This window comes from Carcharhinus amblyrhynchos, chromosome 2, assembly GCF_965287045.1.
Source record: "Carcharhinus amblyrhynchos chromosome 2, sCarAmb.v2.hapA, whole genome shotgun sequence".
Lineage (NCBI taxonomy): Eukaryota > Metazoa > Chordata > Chondrichthyes > Carcharhiniformes > Carcharhinidae > Carcharhinus > Carcharhinus amblyrhynchos.
The window spans coordinates 88,215,448-88,240,654 of NC_137325.1; the positions used below are offsets into that span (position 1 = coordinate 88,215,448).

At 42.4% G+C, this 25,207-nt stretch overlaps 1 protein-coding gene across 1 annotated transcript in view; it reads left to right on the forward strand.

Annotated features, from left to right (window-relative positions):
- The window catches only part of spmip7 (sperm microtubule inner protein 7), a 30,991-nt gene extending 17,176 nt beyond the window's left edge, over window positions 1-13,815 (forward strand). The window contains exons 5-9 of the mRNA XM_080208872.1: window positions 8,219-8,292; window positions 8,646-8,687; window positions 8,774-8,881; window positions 9,754-9,861; window positions 11,728-13,815. Of these exons, the coding sequence (XP_080064998.1) occupies window positions 8,219-8,292; window positions 8,646-8,687; window positions 8,774-8,881; window positions 9,754-9,861; window positions 11,728-11,851 (456 nt within the window). The 3' untranslated portion in view covers window positions 11,852-13,815. The remainder of the gene's footprint in view (window positions 1-8,218; window positions 8,293-8,645; window positions 8,688-8,773; window positions 8,882-9,753; window positions 9,862-11,727) is intronic.
- The last annotated feature ends 11,392 nt before the right edge of the window (window positions 13,816-25,207 follow it).

The following is a 25,207-nucleotide window of genomic DNA, read 5'->3' on the forward strand; positions in this document are numbered from 1 at the left end:
GATTGGGAAACTAACTTACACCCTGCTAATGGGATGCGGTGAAGGCCCAGCCAAAATCTTCTACCCACTCCTGATTCCCTGTGATACTAACAGAGCAACATGCCACTCCTGAACACGTCTGGAATAACGTGGTGTGCAGAAAGTGGTACTAAACTGAAAAATGTCTGTGGCTGCCTCCAGAGTTCATTATTGAGACCGCCAGCAACCCTGGATCCTGAATATCACAGCAATGGGTGGAGGAGCACCTCCAGGTGGATCTTCCAGATTCTGTGTCATCGAGGAAGTTCATCTTCCAGCTTCAAAGTCTTCCTGGAGATCCATCTTCCCTTTCGGAGGTGCATATTCTTTCTTCAGCCGTGAATCAGTGATGTTGGGCACCTTTAAGTGTGGTCCCCGTATATGATATTGGGACTTGCAGCATGCCCAGAATATGGCACCAACCCCCCAGGTGCATAATTAACGAGTTTGGGGCCAGAAGAAATGGCGTGGTTTCCTGCCAGCCTTTGCAAAAAGAAACACTCCTCGTTCCCACCCTGCTGTGAGACTTAGTCTCAGATGGGAGAATTCCACCCCAGGACTCTGTGAAGTGTCCTCCTTACTTGGAAGGACTTCCAATTATTATTAATATATTCTCTTCTCTAATAAAGATAAAAGCAAAGCACTATTTAGTGCCTCAGTCATGCTTCCCCTCTGTTTCAACAAGAAATCTAGCTTTTTGTTCCCCAATTGTCCGATTCTTCCTTTGACTATCCTTCTATTATGTATATGGTTATAAAAGGCTTTGGATTCTCCTTTATGTTATGTATTCTTGCATTTTCTCTTTGACCTTCTTATTCCCTTTGTACTTTCTGTATTTAGCTTTGTTCTCTGTTGTATCATGAATCTTACATTTGTCATTAGCATCCTTTTCATATTTCATTCTAATCTTTATATCTTTAGTCAGCTAAGCTCTAGCTTTGGATATTCTTCCTTTTCCCTCGTGGATCTGTATCTCATCTTCACCCAAACCATCTCCTCTTTGAAGATCTCCCACTGTTCAATTACTGTTTTGCAAACCAACTTCATATTCCAGTCTCCCTGGGCTGGATCCCTTTACAACTCACTGAAATGAATCCTCCACAACTTAAGTATTTTTACATTTGATTATCATTTTCCATATTTAGACCATAAGAGCATAAAATGTAGGAGCAGAAATAGGCCATTTGGCCCGTTGAGCCTGCTCCGCCTTTCAGTGAGATCATGACTAATCTGATATTTCCTCAACTCCACTTTTCTGCCTTATCCCTATAACCCTTGATTACCTTACTGGTTAAAAATCTATCTAAGACTTAATGACCCAGTCTGTCCAGCCCTCTGCAGTAAAGAATTCCATAGATTCACTACCCTCAGAGAAGAAATTCCTCCTCATCTCTGTCTTCAACGGGTGACCCCTTACTCTGAGATTATGCCCTCTGGTCCTAGACTCTCCCACAAGAGAAAACAACCTCTCAACATCTACCTTGTCAAGCCCCCTGAGAATCCTTTATGCCTCAACAAGGCCATTTCTCACTATTCTAAACTCCAATGAATAAAAGCCCAACCTCTCATAACCGAATCCTTCCGTGCCTGAGATCAGCCTTGTGAACCTTCTCTGGACTGTCTCCAATGCCAGTATCACGAGTTATTTCATGTTTCACTTGCCCCACATTATGCCTGAGAGACTAGATCTAACATTACTTTCTCCCTCTTTGAAAGGAACCTCTTTTGCCTCCTCTTCTAATTTATGTATCATCTCATGAACTATCTTCATATTGATTTTCTCAATCCATTTGGGTAATAAAATTTGTATCTGCGAGTTTAGTATTCAGTACTGGGGGTGAGTTATTTGAGAGTGACCCATTTGCCTGGATGATTTCTTATTTGTTAGTGGCACTTATACTGATGTGGTGGCACTCGCCAGAGTTCCTATTTACCCAAGAGAGCTAAAACTATTTCAGAGTGTAAGTTTTACTGAACTTTTCTATTTTAACATTTCCATCTTACTGTTCCCCACTTCCCAGATATTCAACTTCATCTGCTGTCTGCTCCTAGTCACTTATAAGTGTGACTATTCTCTCAAACTCCTGGAATTTTACTCTCACCCATATTACCTCGATTGCCTTCTCAAGTTCTGAGATTTTGAATTTTTGCAATATATTTTAGTGACATTCTCACAGATCTTGAAGCTCAAGTTAACACCCAAAGAACAGTGGGCCCTCTCCTTGGAAATTTTCTTTCTCTTTGGAATGTATCAATTCTGTGCATTCTGAAATACCCCCTTAAATGTTTGCCACTGCATCTCCATTGACTTATCCGTTAGCATAATTTGCTGGTTCAATTTAGCTAGCTCCACTTTTATGCCCTCATAATTACCCTTATTCAAGTTTAAAATACTAGTCTCAGAATCACTCTTCTCTCCCTCAAACTGAATGTAAAATTCAACCACATTATGGCTGCTGCAACCAAAGCGATAATAGGAGAAAGGCACCTTCCCAAACCCAGTCAGCACAGAAAGGAGCAACAGAAAATGTCAGCAGACAGAATGTGGTCAGAAAGACCGGGTCCAGTGCAGGAAAATGTTCAATTATCTTTATCACTCTGAAAATTGGGTTCAGCATCTGATCCTGGCCTCTCGGTATTCAACCTCAAACAGACACTTCAATTGAGGAGCCTAGGAGTGCTTGCTGCTCCTGAACGTGGAAGGAATGTGTGCCCAAGCACTTACTGACCCAGTCAGCAAAACTCAGAGACAGAGTGCTGTTAAGAGCCTGCCTGCACTGATACATACAACTTCTTATTCCGCTAAGAGCAATTGCAGCACAGTAGTAATTCAGAGGCCCAGGCTAATACACTGGGGACAAAGATTCAAATCCCACTGAGGCAGCAGGTGGAATTTAAATTCTGTTCCTAAATCAGCAATAAAAAGCTTTTGTCAGTACTGATGACCATGACAGCCTTCACTGATTGTTGTAAAAGCCAAGCTCATTTATTTAATTTCAAAGGGCAGGAAATCTGCAGTTCCTATCTGTGACATTCCAGACCCACAACCCCTTAACTGTCCCCTGAAATGAGATGGCAGCCCCTCCTTCTACACCCTGTAATCTGTATTTTTGTGTGTGAACTTTGAGTCTGTGTGCGTGCATAAGTCAGAGAGTATTTTATTACTTTACTTGGATTTGTTTAAATATAACAAACCATAGAACTATACAATCCCTACAGTGCAGAAGGAGAGCATTCAGCCCTTCAAGCATCTTACCCAGGCCAACCCCACTCCACTCTATCTCCGTAACCCTGCCAATTTAACATGGCAAAACCACCTAACCTGCATCTTTGGACTGTGGGAGGAAACTGGAGCACCTGGAGGAAATCCACATAGACAAGGGGAGAATATGCAGACTCCACCCAGACAGTCACCAACAGCCAGAAAGCTAACCTCAGTTCAAAGGATGTGCTGGTTAAATGCAGTGACCATGCTAACTTCTTCCTCAGTGTATCCGAACAGGTGCCAGTGTGTGGTGTCTTGGGGATTTCACAGTAACTATTGATAGCCTAGTGTTAATCTAAGCCTACTTGTGACACTAATAAATAAGCTTTAAACTTTAAAGCACTGAGATCATTTGGCTGGAAAGCCAGACTCCCCTGTGGCAGTGGTTTTCTGACATGACTGGATAGTTCCATCTCCAGCAGTAGATCCCATGCTGACAATATGGCCTCCATACCTTCATGCCCCTTGTCCCACTCCTCATGCCCTTCCTATGAAGGATGTTGCTCCTCACTGCCACTGGATATGAAACCTAAGCGTCATGCCCCTATTGCCAACTGATTTCCTGCTTGCAATCTGGTGGTTTCCCAGTTGTGTCTGGATGTCTTACCTCCTCCTTTTATGCCCTTGTAATGCCAGGATCACATAGTCAGCACTCTCCCCACAACTTGTGCATACCCAAAGGCTGTGCGGCAGTAGCTGAGTGCCATTTTTAACCGTTCTGTCTCTAATGGGACCTACCTATTTTTGTGGGGCAGCCATTACCGTCTCCCACTGTCGTTTTGCTTCCCTGATTGAAAATCTCAAGGTGGATCTCGAGAAACTATCAATGAGCTCCAAATAATTTTCTTTCAAAAGGCATTCGGTGTAGTGTCACACATTAGACTTGTGGGAAAAATGACAGCTTCTGGAATAAAAGAAACAGTAGCAAATTGGATTCAAAAATGACTGAATAATAGGAAGCAGATAGTAAGAATCAATGGATGTTTTTCAGGCTGGAAGAAGTTAGTTCCCAGGGTTGGTATCGGGACCCTTGCTTTTCCTGATATGTATTAACGATCTAGATTTTGGTGTGCAGGCGACTATTTCAAAGTTTACAGATGACACAAAACCTGGAAGCATTGTAAACTGTGAGGAGGATAGTGTAGAACTTCGAAAGAACATAGAAAAGTTGGTGGAATGGGAAAATGGGTGGCAGATGAGGTTCAATGTGGAGAAGCGTGGGGTGATGCATTTTGGTGGGAAGAACATGAAGAGACAATATAAACTAAGGGGTGAAATTCTTATGGGATGCAGGAGCAGAGGGACCTATATATTCATATGCATAGATAATTGAAGGTGGCAGAACAGATAGATAAAATAGTTGATAAAATATATAGTATCCTGGGCTTTATTAATAAAGGCATAGGTATTAGAACAAGGAGATTATGCTGAACTTATACAAAACACCTCAGCTGGAGTATTGTATATAGTTCTAGGCGCCACATTATAGGACGGATGTGAATGCATTGGAGAGAGGGCAGAGGAGAGTTATAGGAACAGTTACAGAGATGAGAAACTTCAGTTATGAGGATAGATTGGAAATGTAGGGACATATTTTCCTTGGAGAGGAGGAAGATATAACGAGGATTGATAGAGATGCTCAAAACAGGAGAGTGCTGGACAGAATAGAGAGGGAGCAAATGATTATGAATATGGTGGCACAGATTTAAAGCGATTTACAAAAGAAAAACCTTTTTTCACGGTGAGTGGTTCGGGTCTGAAATGCATTGCCTGGAAGTGTGATGGACGCAGGTTCAATCAAAGCATTCAAGAAGGCTTTAAATGATTATTTGAATAGAAGTACAATGTGCAGGGGTATGGGGAAAAGGTAGGGGAATGGCACTAAGTCACAATGCTCATTCAAAGAGCAGGTTCGGGCAAGATGAGCTGTGCTGTAACAATTCTGTGATTATTTATCAGGCAGATTCTCAGGGACAGCCTGAGTTGAAACCTGATGAGTCTCACCGGTGGTAGGAATAATGACAGGAAACATGCATTCCAGATGGCGCTGATATTTTCAGTAACCACCGAGCTCTGTTCCTACCTCAGGCAGAACTTAAATATCCAGACCCAAGTGTTTGTTTCCAAAATATAACTTCTTAGTTGAATTCTGGAGTTAATTACTATTTAGGTCAGCATATATCTTATTATTGTTAGCTTCTACAAACATATTATGGTTGCTTTTCTGTTAGAAGTCAAAGTAAATGATAAATTATTATGCCTATCATCCTTTAAAGACCAGTTTCCTAAAACCACAATAGGTGTGTTGAATTCTTATAAACCATCCCAAAAGATTTGATGTGACTTAATATGAGGAAGTGATTCGGTTTGATTAATTGTTAATATGATTAACTTCTTCAAAGTATAACTTTGATGTGTCCATCTCGTTGCCTTTTAATTTTAGCTATTCGTATCTTCATCCTTTCTCTGGCATCACCAATTTGTTCCTAAAATTTACAGACTGTGAGAACACATTATGTCAAGTGCATAAAAATTTCCCTTGGGTAAACGTAGGGGTGAATCTTACAGAAAATAGCAGAATGTTGGTTCTGGTGAGAGAAAAGTATATTTTTCTCCAGAGAGATAGGCCGGTTTTCTCTCCAGATCTCACCACACATCCCCCCCCCAAAAAACAGATACGTGTGTTTCACACCATAAAGTAGGGGGATGGGCGACACCTCAGCACACTGCCAAAGCCCAGCTGCACTGAGATCGGGGAGCTATACTTAAAGGGCATCCTGATCAGAGCAAATAATGGCCTCTCCCCAAGCCTGCGACAGAGATCTCAGCGGCTTCCGCATTTCCCTCCCCAATTATGCTGGGCCTTGCAGCAGTTCCAGATGTTCGAGGTTACGGCAAAAGTGTTGGAGTGACCTCCCACCCCATGATCTGAGCTGGCACCATGAGTGTGAACCTCATTACGTCACCGGCGAGATTCACAACATTCAGGTTTTGCCGAACCTTGAGCCGCACCACCATTCCCGCAGACAGCGAGCATGGGCTCAAGATCGCCCTAGGAGTGGCAACACTTAAGAAGCCAAGGACAAAACATTTTGCTTAAATAGCACTTCAACCACTGAAATCATGATCTACCCACTGATCAACAACAGCACATAGTGGCTTCAGAATGTATTACAGGATATACTGCAACAGTTCACCAGATTTACTTAAACAATCCAAGACCCTAACTACCAAGAGGCACAGAAACAGCAGCAATATATGAATACCATTCCTGATCATTTCCATTCAAGTTATAAACCATCCTGACTTGGGCATACTGCTGTGTTAAAATGTGTTTGGAATTCCATAACAGCAGCACATCATAACAAAGATTACAATAGTACATAGCAAGTTATGCTGGGACTTGCAGCAGTTCCAGATGTTCTATGCTTTATTGAAGCTGGCCCTCTGAATTGTAGCACCATCTCTTCTGATAGGCTGTCTCCACTAATTCTACTTTGGCTCTTTCTGTTGTGAGCAACCTTTTCTTCCGAGAATGGGAAGAAGGCCAGTGATTGTGTTGTACTGCATTTAGTTGATGTTCCTGCCACAGCTGACGCTATATGGAGATATTGAGATATAGGTATGAGACTGTCATAGTGGAAGATGTGTGAGGTGGGATAGCTCTATGGGTCCTGAACTATAGACTATTGATGGGTGAGTGCTGGGTAAGTGCTGTGAGGGTGCTGGGTGGGTTGTAGAGCATTGAGCAGTATGACACCATGACCACACATGTGAAATCATTGAGCAGAGTCCGCTGGGACTTTCTGTTTTCTCAACTCATAAATTCACAAAATTGTAGCAATTGTTTGCCTATCATGATAACAGAAGTATTCGCCAAACAAGGAGAGGAGAGTTAAGTGTATGTATTTCAGTGTCACTATCTGAATGATCAGAATCCCTGGAGTTCAGTTCCGTTTATCTCAGTTTTTACATCAATTGTTTGTGGATTCCTTTATCTTGCTTCTCTTGACAGTACCTGTAAGAAACCTGTACAATTCTCTGAGTATATTTATCAAACATGACTATTTAATTTAACTTGCAGCAGTTAGGGATTAGCGCCCTTGTCAAGGTCCTCACTTATTCAAATTTTCTGCTGATCTGGTATCGTTCCTACAACATGTGAGGGATGCCAGAATGAAGGTGTTGTACGTAGTGCCTTTTTCATTCTTCTAATTTAGGCATCATTTATACCTTATTTACATGTATATGTATACATCCATGCACACATGTGCATGCACACACACACACGTTCATACACACACACACACGTATATGCACACACACATACATGCATACACACATATGCATGCACACACACATACAGACATGTGCATGTGCACACACAGGTGCATACATACATTTGGCTTGTCTCAGTTCAGTTCGGGACTTTAGAAAGAAGTTGCTATGAATTACCTTTAATCAGTGAAGGTCCTGAAGCTTTATACAAGAATATATTGCCACACTGATGGCATGATGCAGATTTTAAGCTTATCCTGTGATTTCTGATGAAATAATCAAGTTGCCACCTTATGTGAGGATGCCTATTGATTGAGGAGGGAAAACCACCTCAGGATAATGGTCCATTTTTCCAAGAGTACATGCAAGAGCTGGACTGGATTGAGTTAGGAGCTGAAGACCTGTTTGCCAACTTTCAATATATTGATCTGATACATTTAGAATTGTTCAGCTGTACAAAAATTAAACTGAACCCAATTTTGTTTTTTACTTAACAAAATTAATTGGGCTGCTAAATTCAGAGTATTTGCAACTGATCTGCGTGACTAAGCTTGTTGCTGAGAAATCTTCATTGTGCATTACCCTGCTGTAGTAAGATGTAAATTGCTAATAAGGTTATCTATGAGCATGGAAATTTATTATTTCATTTTCTCCGAGGCTGTGGGTGGACAAGGACACTGGGACAAAACTCAGTCTCGACCCTTCACTGCTGTAGCTAAACCAATCAGCTTGTGAGTAATTCTCTTAATAGCATCTATTAAATTAAAGCCTTCTATTTCAATTGTCAAACTAACCTCTTGCCCATGATTCTAGCAAGTATTTACAAGAAAATGATGTTTACCTTTTTTGTATAGGATGCTATTTGTGTCAATAGAATATATGTACTTAAAGTGAGCATAACAAAGGAACCTTACTACTGTTCAAAATTTAAGGCTTATTTATTATTGTCACAGATAGGCTTACAGTAACAGTGCAATGAAGTTACTGTGAAAATCCCCTGTGGTTAGATATGTAGATATAGATAAATGAAGAGTGTGATATGTATGTAATTCTGCAGAAATAACCCTGGTGCAATCTTTTACAGCACAAGTCTTTTTCCCAGAATTCATCAAATTCCACTGTACAGGTGAGGCACCAAGTTGCACAATGATTGCAGGTTATTTTCAAGATGGTGTGCTCAAAGTAACATCTCTTTCACTTTATCTCTGACAGTGGTTCTATTGGTGGCAATAATCTAGAGGATGTAGATAACCCCTACACTGAATTTATCCCCTACAATGTACCCCGAACTGAGAAGCCACGGCACACAGATACAACTCAGTATGTATGCAAAAAATGCCCTGTTTCAGTAATAGAAAGGCTGTCTTTATTGTGCTGTGCCAGTGTACTGCTAAATCCTTTAGGCACTAAAAACAAACTTAATAGTTGCAAAGATTTATGCAGCATTTGTTTAAGTGATAGTTTCGTTTGTCAGGATTGAAGCATTTAATTAAAAAAAATTAGAAAAATTTTAAAAGTAAAACAGTAGAAATTATAACTTTAAATCATGAATGGAATTCTCGTATTTATTGCCATTGTTTCCTTCATATTTGTCAAAGGGCATGCTTTTAATATCCTCATGTTTAAAATTCTTATAAATCTGCTTTTTTTTAATTTAAAGAACTGCACAGCAAATTCCCTAGTCTGTAGTGCTTGGGAACAAGTCTTTTCTGGAATTTGGAGTTTTCTGGATGATGGAATGAGTTTAAGAGGCCTAACCACATGTATAAGAACCAGAAAACAACCCCATAGATATCAATATTTACCTGAAACAAGAGACAGTGCTAAAAGGCAACATAAAAATTAGCTTTCTTATTCAAATGCTGTATCTTCCTTGATTCCCTTTCCCATAGTACAGAACTAAAATTAATAAAGAGAATAGAATAGAAATTATGCTGTGATATTCAGAGAATGCTTGGCTCTGCTCAAAACATTTCTGGACAATTGATGTTTCCAAACAATAGAATTCCAGACTGGAGAGGTTGCAGTGTACTTCCATCAGTTTCATTTGATTTCATTTGGTGCAGACTCGATGGGCTGAATGGCCTCCTTCTGCACAGTAGGGGTTCTATTCTATGATTCTATGATGTTGTTTCAGTTTATTCTTCTAGCAGAAATGCAATTTATTGTCCATATTACTTCCCTTTCTTCAGTTGCCCAAATATACCAGGTTACACGGGTAAAATACAGTGGACTGGCACAGAAAGTAATAAATCCAATTTTACAAGACTCTTCCACCCATCTCCAGAACGAGTGTGTGGGTAAGTAGTTAAAACTTCATTTATGCTGTTCATCATTCACACAGTGCCAGGAGTACAACAAAATTAATAAAAGGAGCTGGTTTTACAATAGGACGTGGCACACTAGGCTGAACTTGCAGAAAAATAACTGATCGACTAATTTAAAGATTTTTGCGGAACTCCGTAAGCAGAGTGCTGAGAGGTCAGAATTCTGGAGCCAGCTGCTGTAGAAGAACTTCCCATTGTCTTGAAAAGTACCATCACTTTTCAAATAGCAACACATCCCACCCCCTTGTCAAGGTTAAATATGGTACACGCACCATAACTAAAGCTAACTTTAAATCCACATGGCTATTGCCTTGAAGTGGGTATGCTGGAGTTGTGTGTGTATATACCGACGCATTCATTTTCCAAAGACCAACATCGCCATCTGCTGATGGTAAAGCTGAACATCATTTATACAGGGCTGCCTATATATCAAAGTAAGAAGTCTCACAACACCAGGTTAAAGTTCAATAGGTTTATTTGGCAGCACAAGCCGCAAGTTTTTGGAGCACTGCCCCTTCATCAGGTGAGTGGGAGTTCTGTTCACAAACAGGACATATATAGACCCAAATTCAATTTACAAGATAATGGTTGGAATGTGAGTCTTTACAGGTAATCAAGTCTTAAAGGTACAGGCAACATGAGTGGAGAGAGCATTAAGCACAGTTTAAAGAAGTGAGTATTGTCTCCAGCCAGGACAGTTAGTGAGATTTTGCAAGCCCTGGCCAAGTCATGGGGGTTACAGATAGTGTGACATGAATCCAAGATTCCTGTAGAGGCTGAATGCCTGTGACTGCTGAAGTGTTCCCCAACTGGAAGAGAACATTCCTGCCTGGTGATTGTCGAGTGGTGTTCATTCATCCATTGTCGTAGCGTCTGCATGGTTTCCCCAATGTACCATGTCTCAGGACATCCTTTCCTGCAGCGTATCAGGTAGACAACGTTGGTCAAGTTGCTAGAGTATGTAGCATGTACCTGGTGGATGGTGTTCTCACGTGATCCAGTACATCTTGGTACAGCATCTGATCTTCAGGTAAGCATCCTCCAAGGTGGCCTTCATGACACACAACAGCGCAGAATTGCTGCACAGAAACTGATAGCCAAATTCTGCACACTCCTCCAGTTGAGGACGGCCTCAACTGGAATCTTGGGTTTATGTCACGGTTTGCAAAATCTCACTAACTGTCCTGGCTGGAGACAATACACATCTCTTTAACCTGTGCTTATCCCTCTCACCACTCACATTGTCTGTACCTTTAAGACTTGATTACCTGTAAAGAATTGCCTTCCAATCATTATTTTGTAAATTGAGTTTGTGTCTTTATATGCTCTGTTTGTGCACAGAACTCCCGCTTACCTGACGAAGGGACAGTGCTCCGAAAGTTACCAATAAACCTGTTGGACTTTAACCTGGTGTTGTGAGACTTCTCCACATCATATAAATCAAAGGCAACGGACCCATTGTTCAACCATGAATGGTTGATTTAATTTGAATTGATTTAAATCAAACCCATCCCAAGAATCCAGTCTTATTTAAAATACTCATTTTTAAAAATTTCTGGAACAATCCTACCTAAATGTCATTTTGAGACAAGTCAGTTTTTGACTTTTTTCCATGGTTAAGTCTTACCGCCAGCCCAAATGACCAAAGTACATACTGTCAAACAGAATTAGAGTACCATCATGGAATGTGCATTTATTTTTGTTCTGTTTATATTTGGCCTGCCCAGGTTCCTGGCTTACAGAGCAAGTACTAATAAATACCAGTGAAAGTGCAGGGGGAAGGGTTAAAATGATGTAAAAAATTTCATCAGAATTATAACGTGACTTTTCTTCTTCCAGAACTCCACGTGGAACTGAAAAGCCGTTAAAATACAGGCGCCAGTCACCCTTTTCCAAGATGATTACAACAGTTCCACCTTATAACCCCTTTAATACCAAAAAATCCAAAGCACTCCTTTTATAAGTAAATAAATATATAATTATATTTGCATGCAAAATGTGTGCGAAAATTGCAATAGCAGGTGAATTTTGTTGTTTTTAAGTCTGGATGATGAAGTTACTCTATAGGCATTGCTTTTTTAGTCCCATCATTTTTCCCCTGATTCCTCCTGAAGGCGTTGACTTCTGCCAGGTTATGGGCAGTGAACATTCGGCAGCATAGGGGAGTCAGTGGTGTCGTGATATTGTCACTGGGCTAGTAATCCAGAGACCCAGGATGATGCTCTGGTGACCTAGGTTCAAATCCCACCGTGGCAGATGGTGAAACTTGAATTCAATAACAAACTCAAATTAAGTCTAATCTTGAATGTGGGGGCAATTCTCCAGCCCCACACACCCCGTGCAAATCGCATTATGTCTGGAGAATATCATGAGGGGGCCAAATGTGATTTGGGCTGGGGAAAATCCCATTTGCAATTCTCCCCACCCCCACTCCCCAACATAATCACATGAACCAGATTAGCACTTTACTGCGCAGCACACCCCCCACCTTGACACTAATTACTCTGGCAGACACTGACTGGGCTGGCATGTCACTGGTATATCAGCCGTCATGGGAAATCTCAAAAATACATCTGCATTTGCATGATCAGCTGTCTTATATTTAGGGTCCAAAGATGTGTAGTTTAGGTGGATTAGCCATGGTAGATGTGTGCGGTTATGAGGATAGGGCAAGGTGGGAAGGGGCCTGGGTAAGATGATCTTTTGGAGAGCCGGTGCATGTTCGATGGGCTAAATGGCCTCCTTCTGCACAGTAGGGATTCTATGGTAATTTTGTACTGATGACTAATTTTATCATTTGGTCCTCCTTGCTCAAAGACCATTTTGTGTTCTCTTAGCAGTTCCTCAATGTTAGATATGCTGTTACTGATCCTTACTGTAAACAACTTAAACCAGTTTAATCATATTTTCTTAAGATAAGTCATCCTCATCAGAGAGACTTTGGTCGGAATGCTCTGATGTCGGGTGTCCCGCCTCCAATGCCAGCGAGAATGGAGAATTTGGTACTTAGCCAAATCTCCATTCATAGCAATGGGACTGGAGAATACCAGCCGCGGATGAGGTGGGAGAATCTGGGGCTTTGTACCCCCCCTACTATTACCAATGGCAAGTAATAGGATCAGTAAGAAGTCTCACAACACCAGGTGAATTTGTATCACAAGCTTGCAGAGCGCTGCTGTTTCATCAGCTGAGTGGAGAGTTGGTTTCACAAACAGGGCAGATATAGACACAGTTACAGAGAATGCGAGTGGAGGGAGGGTTAATCACAGGTAAAAGAGGTGTGAATTGTCTCAAGCCAGGTCAGTTAGTGAGATTTTGCAAGCCCAGGCCAATGGGGTGGGGTTACATGTAGTGTGACATGAACCCAGCATCCCATTTGAGGCCAGCCTCATCTGTGCGGAACTTGGTTATCAGTTTCTGCTCGGCAATTCTGTGTTGTCATGTATCTTGAAGGCCACCTTGGAGAACTTTTACCCGAAGATTGGAGGCTGAATGCCCTGGACTGCTGAAGTGTTCCCTGATAGGAAGGGAACATGCTTGCCTGCTGATTGTCAAGCGGTGTCAGTTCATCCATTGTCACAGTGTCTGCATGGTCTCACTGATGTACCATGCCTTGGGACATCCTTTCCTGCAGCGTATCAGGTAGACAATGTTGACAGTTTTGGAACTCTGTGCATGCGCAGTGGCCCCAAACTGTCAGGCTCCCCATTTGCTGGCCAGATCAATCATTGACCAGCCTGGGATCCACACAGTGCTGCCCCTCAGCCTCCACCACGGCCCAATCGCAACCCCCTTGTTAATTCCCGGGCCAGACCCGACCACCCCCCCCCCCCCGTCCCGGAGTGCCCCAATGTCCAGCCCACCCCCCAGCAGAGGAGATCCCCCAACTCCCCTCACCTCGGCAGAGATCCCCCCATCATGCTGACTCCCCCCCCGGAATCAGACACTCCCCTGGAGACAGGGCCTCCTGGCAGATCACTCCCCGCCCACCCCAATCACTGCCCTCCCTTGGCTCTGCCTGATGCCCTGTGGCCATGGGCACTTTGCCACTGAGACAGTGCTAGGGGCACAGGCTGGCTCTGCCAGAGTGCCCATGCCCAGGGGGCACCACTGCCCCACCACCCGACCCCCTGGGGGGCCCCAATTGCCCCCCTTCATTCCAGCAGGGTCTCCCTCTTGTTCCCCTAGTAAAGTACTCCTGGTGGGGTGGGAGATTCAAACTGGATCAGCAAGTTCCTGATAATGATAGGCCAAACATATTTAAACTACATTAAAAAAAGATTTTAAAAACTTACCTGTCTTCCTGCCGGTTTCCAGCCTGGTCTGGACTGTGATAGTTCTCCAGCTCTGGGAGATGCACGTGCATTCCCGGCACATGCACAAATGCTGGAAAAGGGCCAACGACACAATTCGCCTGACTGGATCTGCCAGAAAAGTTGCGGGTCATGATGGGAGAATCAGGCCCTTGATGTCTGTGTCCATATGTGTGATCTTCTTAGAGATCCTCTCCACTTTGAGCCGGCAGTTTGAGGTGTCAGTGGTAGCCATGATGTGGAGATGCCAGCGTTGGATTGGCGTGGGCACAGTAAGAAGTCTCACAACACCAAGTTAAAGTCCAACAGGTTTATTTGGTATCACGAGCTTTTGGAGCACTGCTCCTTCATCAGGTGAGTGGAGTGTTAGGTTCACAAATAGGACATATACAGACACAATTGCAAGATAATGGGTGGAATGCAAGTTTTTATAGGTAATCAAGACTTTACAGGTACAGACAATGTGAGTGGAGAGAGGGATAAGCATAGGTTAGAGAGGTGTGAATTGTCTCAAGCCAGGACAGTTGGTAAGATTTTGCAAGCGCAGGCCAAATGGTGGGGGTTACAGATAGTGTGAACACTTCAGCAGTCAAGGGCATTCAGCCTCCGATCTTTGGGTAAGCGTTCTCCAATGCAGCCTTCATGACACACAACAACACAAAATCACTGAGCAGAAACTGATAGCCAAGTTCTACACACATGAAGACATCCTCAACTGGGATCTTGAGTTCGTATCACACTACATGTAACCCCCACCATTTGGCCGGGGCTTGCAAAATCTCACTGACTTTCCTGGTTTGAAACAATTCACACCTCTTTAACCTGTGATTAGCCCTCCCTCCACTCACATTATCTATACCTGTAAAGACTTGATTAAGTGTAAAGACTCACATTCCAACTATTATCTTGCAATTGTGTCTATATATGCCCTGTTTGTGAACCCAACTCTCCACTCACCTGTTGAAGGAGCAGTGCTCCAAAAGCTCGTGATACCAAATAAACCTGTTGGACTTTAACCTGATGTTGTGAGACTTCTTACTGTGCTAACCCCAGTCCCACGCCAGCATCTCCACATCAAGTAATAGGACGTATCATCATATTTCTGTGTAACACTAACTTCCCTGACACAACAACAATATTTGCCGAAGTCTTGATGCCATTCACACAGGTGGGATCTTGCAGTCCCGCCAATAGCACATCCCTGCCGTGGGTTTCCTGGTGGTGAGGGGTGTGTTCAATGGGAAACCAAAATAAAAAACAGAACATGCTGGAAAATCTCAGCAGGTCTGACAGCATCTGTGGCGAGAGAATAGAGCGAATGTTTCGAGTCTGGATGACGCTTCATCAGAGCTCAATTTGGATTTAATGCGCCTGAAGGGGGTCTCACCCATGGTTTGAGAACTTGTGAAAATCCTGCATTGCTCCTGAGGGGTGGCTCGAGAAAATGAAATGCCTGTCAGGCAGTTAACTGGGCAGCCAATTTACAGAGTTAAAGGTCCTTTTAAAAGAATTCGTCCTTTCTGAAAAAGCAGCTTTTCTTACAGCATTCAACTGCTTACTTCACCTCACGAGAATAGGGAAATTTCATATTTGGTGAGTCCCACTTCCATCATCTGACAGGTATTGTATGGCCACTTCATGTAGACATGCTCTGAGATATCAGAGGTTGAATTAATGAGAATTTGGCCATTTGATATAATCTTGCTAGTTACAGCTATAGTTCTGCATAAGCAGAAACAGGTAAGAAATCCCCACCTTCCTTGCAGGAATGTTTAAGTTTAAATCTATTTATTAGTGTCACAAATAGGCTTACATTAACACTGCAATGAAGTTACTGTGAAAATCCCCTAGTCGTCACACTCCAGCGTCTGTTCGGGTACACTGAGGGAGGATTTAGCACAGCCAATGCACCTAACCAACAATTCTTTTGGACTGTGGGAGGAAACCATAGTAAGAACATAAGAAATAGGAGCAGGAGTAGGCCATCTAGCCCTTCGAGCCTGCCCCGCCATTCAATAAGATCATGGCTGATCTGTCGTGGCTCAGTTCCACATTCCCGCCCTCTCCCCATAACTCTTAATCCCCTCTCTTATCAAAAACCCATCAACCCGCGTCTTAAAAATATTTAGCGAGGTAACCTCCACCACTTCATCCCGGAGGAAACCCACGCAGACACAGGGTGAACATGCAGTCTCCACACAAACCATGACCCAAGCCGGGAATTGAACCCGGGTCCTTAGTGCCATGAGGCAGCAGTGCTAACCACTCTGCCACTGTGCTGTCCATTGATCAGAATGATCAGAATATCCAAAGCTGGATGGAAACTTTGTGGAAATGGGTCACACCCTAATTTTCACAAAGATCCAACACAACCCATGTGTACCCAGGATGCTTTTGCCAATTCATCCTTTACAGTTACACCAAACCCTTGCAGAGTGTGTCCAATTTCTGTTTTCTTTGGATTGTATTTTTCATCAGTTTTCTGATGGTAATGACAGTGTCAAAGAATATAATGTTATGAGAGTCTTACTCTTTTTTTCACTTTTTGAAATCAAAAGGAAAGGGAAATCGAAGGTAATTTGGTAAATCAACAGAGGAACCAAACTTTTGGCACTTTGAAAAATTCAGTTTCTTTGTTATTCATTTCAAGAGCCATTATAGCTTTAGGAAAAAGGTTATTTAGGGTTAATTAAGAAACTGTTCAGAACAGCATAATAGGAAAATTAAAATAATGGAGTTACTTTTAAAAGATGAGAAATGCACCTTTGGGGAAAGTATTATGAGAAAATACTAAATGTTAATTTTCATTATATACTTCAGATGTTGAATGTTTAGTTCAGATGTTGAATGCTTGAATATATATTCTCAAATGTATTATGATAGAGCTTCCTCTCAGTTGGACTGGATTTTTGAAAGCAGTTAACTTCAAGTTAGTGTAATTCATGCTAAAGATTCCAGAAATTTACGTGCAATTTACATTCAACACTGTTGAAGCTTCCATGGTCTTGAGTACTAGTTTAAAAAATAGAACCATAGAACCCCTAAATGTAGAAGGAGGCCATTCAACCCAGCAAGTCTGCACCGACTCTCCGAAAGACCCTGCCTTTCTCCATAACCCTGTGCATTTGCCATGGTTGATCCACCTAACTTACACATCTTTGGACACAAGGGGGCAATTCCAGAGATATGTAGATTAGGTTGATTGGCCTTGGTAAATTGCCCATAGAGTCCCAGGATGTGAAGGTTAGAGGGATTAGTGGGGTAAATGTGTGGGGTTGTGCGGATAGGGCCTTGGTGGGATTGTTGTCGGTGCAAGCTCGATGGGCCGAATGGCCTCCTTCTGCACGGTAGGGTTTCTACCTTTGTTTTTAATGATTCTAATTTAACATGGCCATTCCACCTAACCTGCACATCTTTGGATTGTGGGAGGAAACTGGGAGCACATGGAAAAAAACCACACAAACACAGGGAGAACATGCAAACTCCACACAGTCACCCAAGGCCAGAATTGAACCTGGGTCCCTGGTGCTGTGAGGCAGCAGTGCTAACCGCTGTGCCACCATGCTGTGCCATTGTGCTACCATGCCTCCCATTACAGTTGACGCCCAACCACACAAATAGCCACGTTTCCAATCAATCACCATTGCTAATTTCCTCCAATTACTCTCACTTGCTGGCTTCAATTTTCTCTCTTGATTCCCATGTTCCCTAACCACTTCAACAGTGCCTACCTCTCTGGGTGGAGCTGCTAGCTGCCCAGTGCTGCAGGTCCTCCGAATGGGCTTTGTGAATCCCTCTGCCATCCTTAACTGGATGATGAACATGGAGACAACCTCTTAATTAGCCGACTCCCGTTGGATTGTGAAGCCGTGCAACCATCCCACCAGCAAGGTCAGCACCCAAAAATGGTCCAGACACCTGGATCATTTTCAAAGGGCCTAAGATATGATCGAGGAGGTCTAGGTCAAGGTGAAACAGGATTGGAGGGTGGGGAATAATTGGTACAGCATTCCATTTCCATTTCCATCTCCTATACCCTGCGCTTGAGCTGCACCCCCACCTGCGGGATTTCCCATTGACAGCAGTGGGACTAGATAATCCCACCGCTAGCAAACAATGCGGCACCTCCCGCCAGTGGGAAACACGCGGCTGGGAGGCTGGAGAATCTCACCCCACATTTATAATGGATACGACTGATGCAAACGTATCACATAGTAATTACATCCTCCCTGCCAGTATTATCACTGCAGCAGCTCCACTGGTGGAAATATGTAATTAGGGTATGACAAGTTTACACAGGCAGTTTGCATTATATGGCAAATATTGACAATATGTGCACACAGAGAGAGGAGTTGCCAGGATAAAATATTCCATGGATCCTATGCAAAAGAACGTTACCATTAGCATGGGTCAATTTTTTTTATTTGCCATGCTAACCGTCCCTCTTTCATTTCCACATGGAACTGCCTTTATGTGTTACACGAGGTATATTTATGCTCTGGCTAATGCACACTGAAAACTGCGATGAAACTACCCAAAATAATTTCATACAGTATTCTCACCTTTGCTCATTCATCCTATCAGCCTGGGCTATAGTTGGATGCATACCTCAGGAGGGAACAAGAGTACCTAATTACTATATTATCAATGCTCCAAGTGCACAATTGGACATCAAAATGGGTAAAACTTGAAAATTATTGGAGTTCAGTGCGAAAAAGCATCTCTGAGTGATCTTCACCAGCAGTGGCAATGGTTCATACTCGATACCAAAGAAAAGTTTATTACTTTACTGCCAAGTGCTTTTTTCCTCATCCATGAATATTTATGTCTATGGCACCATTTCAAGATGTACTTTAAGCTCTGATTATGTTACTTCCTGGTAGTGAAAATGTAGAAGAGCCTTAATTTGGATTGATAATAAATATTTTCAATCATGTGATATCTGGATGATTTGTGTGCTAAGTGATGTTAGAACCACCCAAAAGCCAACAAGCCAACACTACCTCTGAAATGTTTTGTATGCAAAATTGCAGAACACCAAAAGTAAATTGATCTACTTGCAGAAAGTGTTGACATCCTAATATTTGTTATGCCACAGTATATCACTTCCTCGTGCTCTCTTTGCATAATGAAATTTGGGATTTGGTTTCAATTCTTCTTTTGGTAGTTGCAGTCAAATATTGAAAAACAACAACACAAGAGAACTTTCCACAATTGGGTTGTAAACAAATGATAAGCATACAAACAATCTGACACTATTTCCTTTATCACCATTATCTTAATCCACCTCTTTAAATGCAGTATAAAAACAAATAACTGCGGATGCCGGAATCTGAAACTAAAACAGAAACGCTGGAAAATCTTAGCAGGTCTGGCAGCATCTGTAAGGAGAGAAAAGAGCTGACATTTCGAGTCCAGATGACCTTTGTCAAAGCTCACCTGGACTCGAAACATCAGCTCTTTTCTCTCCTTACAGATGCTGCCAGACCAATTGAGAGTATCCAACATTGTGTCTCTTGGGTTCTTTAAATGGAGTGTTTAATTGGGAGATTTGAGTAGCAAACTTATATTTATGCATCTCAGAATACAAACATGATTTTTATTCAATCTTGTTGAGAACACCATGCACCATTATGAAGTGCACAAGTTTCTGAAAATAATATATCCTAATATAGCCTGAAAATAATATATCTGAAAAAAGCTTTAAAGAGAAGTAAGATGGACTATGAGAGTAAATTGCTCAGAATATAAAAACATAGCAATTGTTTCTACAAATATGTAAAATGAAGAAGTGTGGCTAAATTAAATATTGGTCCTTTAGAGGATAAGGGGGATATAATAACTAGAACTGAGAAAATAGCTGAGACATTGAACAGATATGTTGTGTTGCTCTTCACAGTGGAAGACACAAATAACATGCCAAAAATTGATGATAGTAAGACGATGGCAGGTGAGAACCTAGAAACTATCATTATCACGAAAGAGGTAGTGTTGGGCAAGCTAATGGGGCTAAAGGTAGACAAGTCCTGATGGAATGCATCCCAGAGTGCTAAAAGAGATGGTGGGAGAAATAGCAAATGCACTAGTGGTAATTTACCAAAATTCCCTGGACTCTGGGGTGATTCCCGCAGATTGGAAAACAGCAAATGTGACGCCACTGTTTGAAACAGGAAGTAGACAAAAGATAGGTAACTATAGGCCAGTTAGCTTATTAACTTCTGTAGTAGGGAAAATGCTTGAATCTATCATCAAGGAAGAAATAGCAAGACAACTGGATATAAATTGTCCCACTGGTAAGATGCAGCATTGGTTCATAAAGGGCAGGTCATGTTTAACTAATTTGGTGGAATTCTTTGAGAACATTACATGTGTAGTGGACAATGGGGAACCTGTGAATGTGGTGTATCTGGATTTCCAGAAGGCATTTGACAAGATGTCGCACCAAAGACTGCTGCATAAGATAAAGGTGCATGGTGTTACGGGTAATGTATTAGCATGGATAGAGAATTGGTTAACAAACAGAAAGAAAAGAGTGGGGGTAAATGGGTACTTTTCTGGTTGGCGATCAGTGGCTAGTGGTGTGCCTCAGGGATCAGTATTGGGACCGCAATTGTATACGATTTTAAAAAATGATTTGGAGTTGGGGACCAAGTGTAGTGTGTCAAAATTCGCAGATGACACTAAGATGAGTGGCAGAGCCAAGTGTGCAGAGGACGCTGCAAAGGGATACAGATGGTCTGAGTGGGCAAGGGTCTGGCAGGTGGTGTACAATATTGGTAAGTGTGAGGTCATCCATTTTGTTAGGAATAACAGCAAAATGGACTATTACTTAAACGATAAAAAATTGCAACATGCTGCTGTGCAGAGGGACCTGGGTGTCCTTGTGCAAGATTCACAAGGAGTTGGTTTCTGGTGCAGCAGGTAATTAAGAAGGCAAATGGAATCTTGTCCTTCATTGCTAGAGGGGCAGAGTTTAAAAACAGAGAGGTTATGTTGCAGCCATATAAGGTGCTGGTAAAGCCACACCTGGAGTACTGCGTACAGTTTTGGTCTCCTTACTTGAGAAAGGATATAGTGGCACGAGAGGGGTGCAGAGGAGATTCACTAGGTTGATTCCGGAGTTGAGAGGGTTGGCTTATGAGGAGAGACTGAGTAGACTGGGGCTATACTCATTGGAATTCAGAAGAGTGAGGGGAGATCTTATAGAAACATAAGATTATGAAGGGAAGATAAAATAGAAGCAGGGAAGTTGTTTCCACTGGCAGGTGAAACTAGAACTAGAGGGCATAGCCTCAAAATAAGGGAAGTAGATTTAGGACTGAGTTGGGGAGGGACTTCTTCACACAAAGGGTTGTGAATCTGTGGAATTCCCTGCCCAGTGAAGCAGTTGAGGCTACCTCATTGAATGTTTTTAAGGCAATGATAGATAAACTTTTGAACAGTAAAAGATTTAAGAGTTATGGTGACGGGCTGGTAAGTGGAGCTGAGTCCACAAAAAGATCAGCCATGATCTTCTTGAATAGGGGAGCAGGCTCGAGGGGCCAGATGACCTATTCCTATTCCTAGTTATTATATTTTTATGACATGATGTACCGTCTCCATTTAAGTTAAGAAACAAGATGTTTTTTTTCTCTCAGAGAGCCATGAGTCTTTGGAATTCTGCTCCAGAGAGTGGTAGCAGCAGGGAATATTTTTTAAGGCAGAGGTAAATGGATTCTTGACTAACAAAGGAGTGAAAGGTTATTGGGGGAAATCAGACTATCTATGATCATATTGAATAGCAGAATAGGCTCAAGTGGCCTACTCAGGTTCTTCATATGTTTGTTTGTGCGGATCCATACAGGCATCTTTCTTGACTGTTCAGTAGCAGTCATGTAGTACTGATAAGAGCAGGCATCAAGACTCATGATGGTCAGATGATTGTTTCGCAACCTTGCCTTCTTGAGGCATCCACCTTTAGAACTAACTGTGAAAGGCTGAGGAACAGGTGTATGCGGAAGGAAAGGGAATGGAAGAAGAGAGAAGACAACTAAGACTATCCGATTCTAACCTGGCTACCAACAAAGTGCTCATCATTGAGTGAGATACCCTAACTGCAATACCAATTCTGCTTTCGCCAATAGTCCCAAATACTACCCTTCCTCTGATACTGATCACTATAAGTTTCAATTTAAAAATAAAAGCCACCACAGAATAAACATTCCAAATCAAGTTTATCAGCCTGGCTGACTGGTGGCAGGTTCAAGAGAACTTTCCTATTCAGGCACCCTATATCTAATGGATGCACTGCTCCCCAACAGCAAGAACCTTCCATTCCTGAACTTCCCACCTCACCTCCTGATCACTGACACCATAAAATGAGGTCATGGCTTCCTGAGCTGGTTTGCCCTGGTTGAGGATGGGAGATAGTGAAGGGGTCCAGAACCAGGTGACACAGTCCTAGAATAACTGGGAATCACTTCAGGATTGAGATGAAGAGGAATTTCTTCAGCCAGAGGGTGGTAAATCTTTGGAAATCTCTACTCTAGAGGGCGGTGGAGTTTCAGTCATTGAGTATGTTCAAAGCAGATGTCGATAGATTTCTAAATAGCAAAGGCATGAAGAGATATGGGGATGATGCAGGAAGATGACTTTGAGATGGGAGATCAGCCATGTTTGATCAAGTTAAATGGTGTAACAGGCTCCTGTCTGTCTGAAACTGAAATAAAACTAAAGCACTCTGTAAGCTTGACCTGTCCTTCTGAGCCACTATGCTGAAGCATTCTACATTAAATTGTAACTGATATCCAGGAGACTTTAATAACCTCAGTAGTGATACTGAGCCCCTCCTTCTTCTTCCTGCAGTGGAAATACCCAATGTAGTCCACCATCGACAGAACTGTGTCAACCTTACCATTCCGTGTATATTTCTGCAGAAAAGTTTTTAAAAGCATCTTTACCCCAGTGGAGGATATTGGGAAATGTCCAAATTTCAGCACCATAGAACCTTAGAAAATTACAGCTCAGAAACAGATCTTTTGGCCCTTCTTGTCTGTGCTGAACCATTTTTTGCCTAGTCCCACTGACCTGCACTTGAACCATAACCCTCCACACCCCTCTCATCCATGAACCCATCCAAGTTCTTCTTAAATGTTAAAAGTGACCCCGCATTTACCACTTTATTCAGCAGCTCATTGCACACTCCCACCACTTTCTGTGTGAAGAAGCCCCCTCTAATATTCCCTTTAAACTTTTCTCCTTTCACCCTTAACCCATGCCCTCTGGTTTTTTTCCTCCCCTAGCCTCAGTGGAAAAAGCCTGCTTGCATTCACTCTATCTATACCCACCAAAATCTTATACACCTCTATCAAATCTCCCCTCATTCTTCTACGCTCCAGGGAATAAAGTCCTAACCTATTCAATCTCTCTCTGTAACTAAGCACTTTCCAACTCAGACCAAATACAGATCCCATTGTGGCTAAAAATTAAAATTAGCACAGACACTTGTCCACCAATGCTGCCACCACCCTCCCCACCCATCATTAGCACACCCCACTGCATCAAGTGTAATGAATTTAGTCGTCGTGTTTATATAAAGTTCTGCCCTATCACATTTTGAGATCTGAATGTGTTACTTATTTTTAGTTGTTAGGCAAGAGGAAGTTCACAGGTTGTTTTTGAAATTTCCTTCTATCCCCCACACCCTACCCCCACTCCCCTTATCCTCATAATCAGATCAGATCAGATCAGGTCCAGTCATATGTTAATGTAACGTGAGATTTAAACACACAGAATAGAGGTTATAAAACAAGGTTTGTTTATTCCACTGGCATCAAAGCAGTATCAGCAACAAGAGAAAGCATGACTCTAAGAAACAAACTATTTACAGAGAATATTCACTGCCAATATTCCGGTTCTTTGTCCTATTTGCGGCCTTGGCTCCCCACGCAGTCACTCACCAGGCTCGTTCAGGCTTGTTCTGCAGCCCAGTTCCTGGCTGCAGTCCTGGAGCTGATGAGGCTTTTCAGACTCAGGGATGCTGAGTTGGTTTGACTTGATTTCCAATTTCCTTCCTGGCTCCTTAGGCACATTCGGGGGCTTCAAACTGTCTTCGACTTAGGCCACACTGCCATTTACAAGTCCTGGCTCTGTCCTTCCTGATTTCTTCCTTATATCGAAGCATCAGGTTCTCACCCTCAGTTTGCCAAGGACACTGCTCCCTGCAGCAAGGGGTCCATCACGGCTGACCAATTCCTCTGCTTGTTTCCCTCGCCCAAAATTACCGCTTGCTGCTGGAGGCACCATTACACTACATTAACATCAGATCTGCAAATTAACAAGGAAATCCAGGGACATTACTGTGGATAAATGGGGAGCAAACAGTACAGAGACTTAGGCACAGTTTAAAGAGAGACAGCATGCTATGATTTTACATCATAAACACTGAGAGCAGAAAAGGTGAAACAGGGGAGAGTTGATTTGGACCTGCTGTAGCTCACTCATGTTCCTCCATGCTCCACATTCAAGGAAGTTTCAAACCTTTTCCATCATTTCCTCAGGCCTCCAGCAGTCCCTTTAAGATGTATGATCCATTTAACTTTACAAGCATTTTGTAAAGGGGTGCTGAAGGAAGCCTTTTTTCAATATTTAAATTGACCCAACACTGATCACAGATAGCTGCCAGGTAGATCAATCAACATGGCATGGATTAGGTGCAGGATTTCACAGCCGGCAGTCGCCCCTTGCATGGTGAAAACAGACAAAACCGAGATCAATTTGTACCTCAGTGTTTGGCTGACAATAAACCATGGCAAGTGCCAGGATATTAGACCAGGCAAACCATGTAAAGTGAATTGTCTACCCCTTCCTGAAGCCAAGATTCTGTTGAATCTGTGCTGATTCCCTCCATGACCAATATATCTTTCCTGAGGTTTGGTGCACAATGTTGAATGCAGTAGTCCAGGTGGGATCTGATCAAGTCTCTGTACAACTGATGTCTCATCTTCTCACTTTTACCTTTTTCCTTG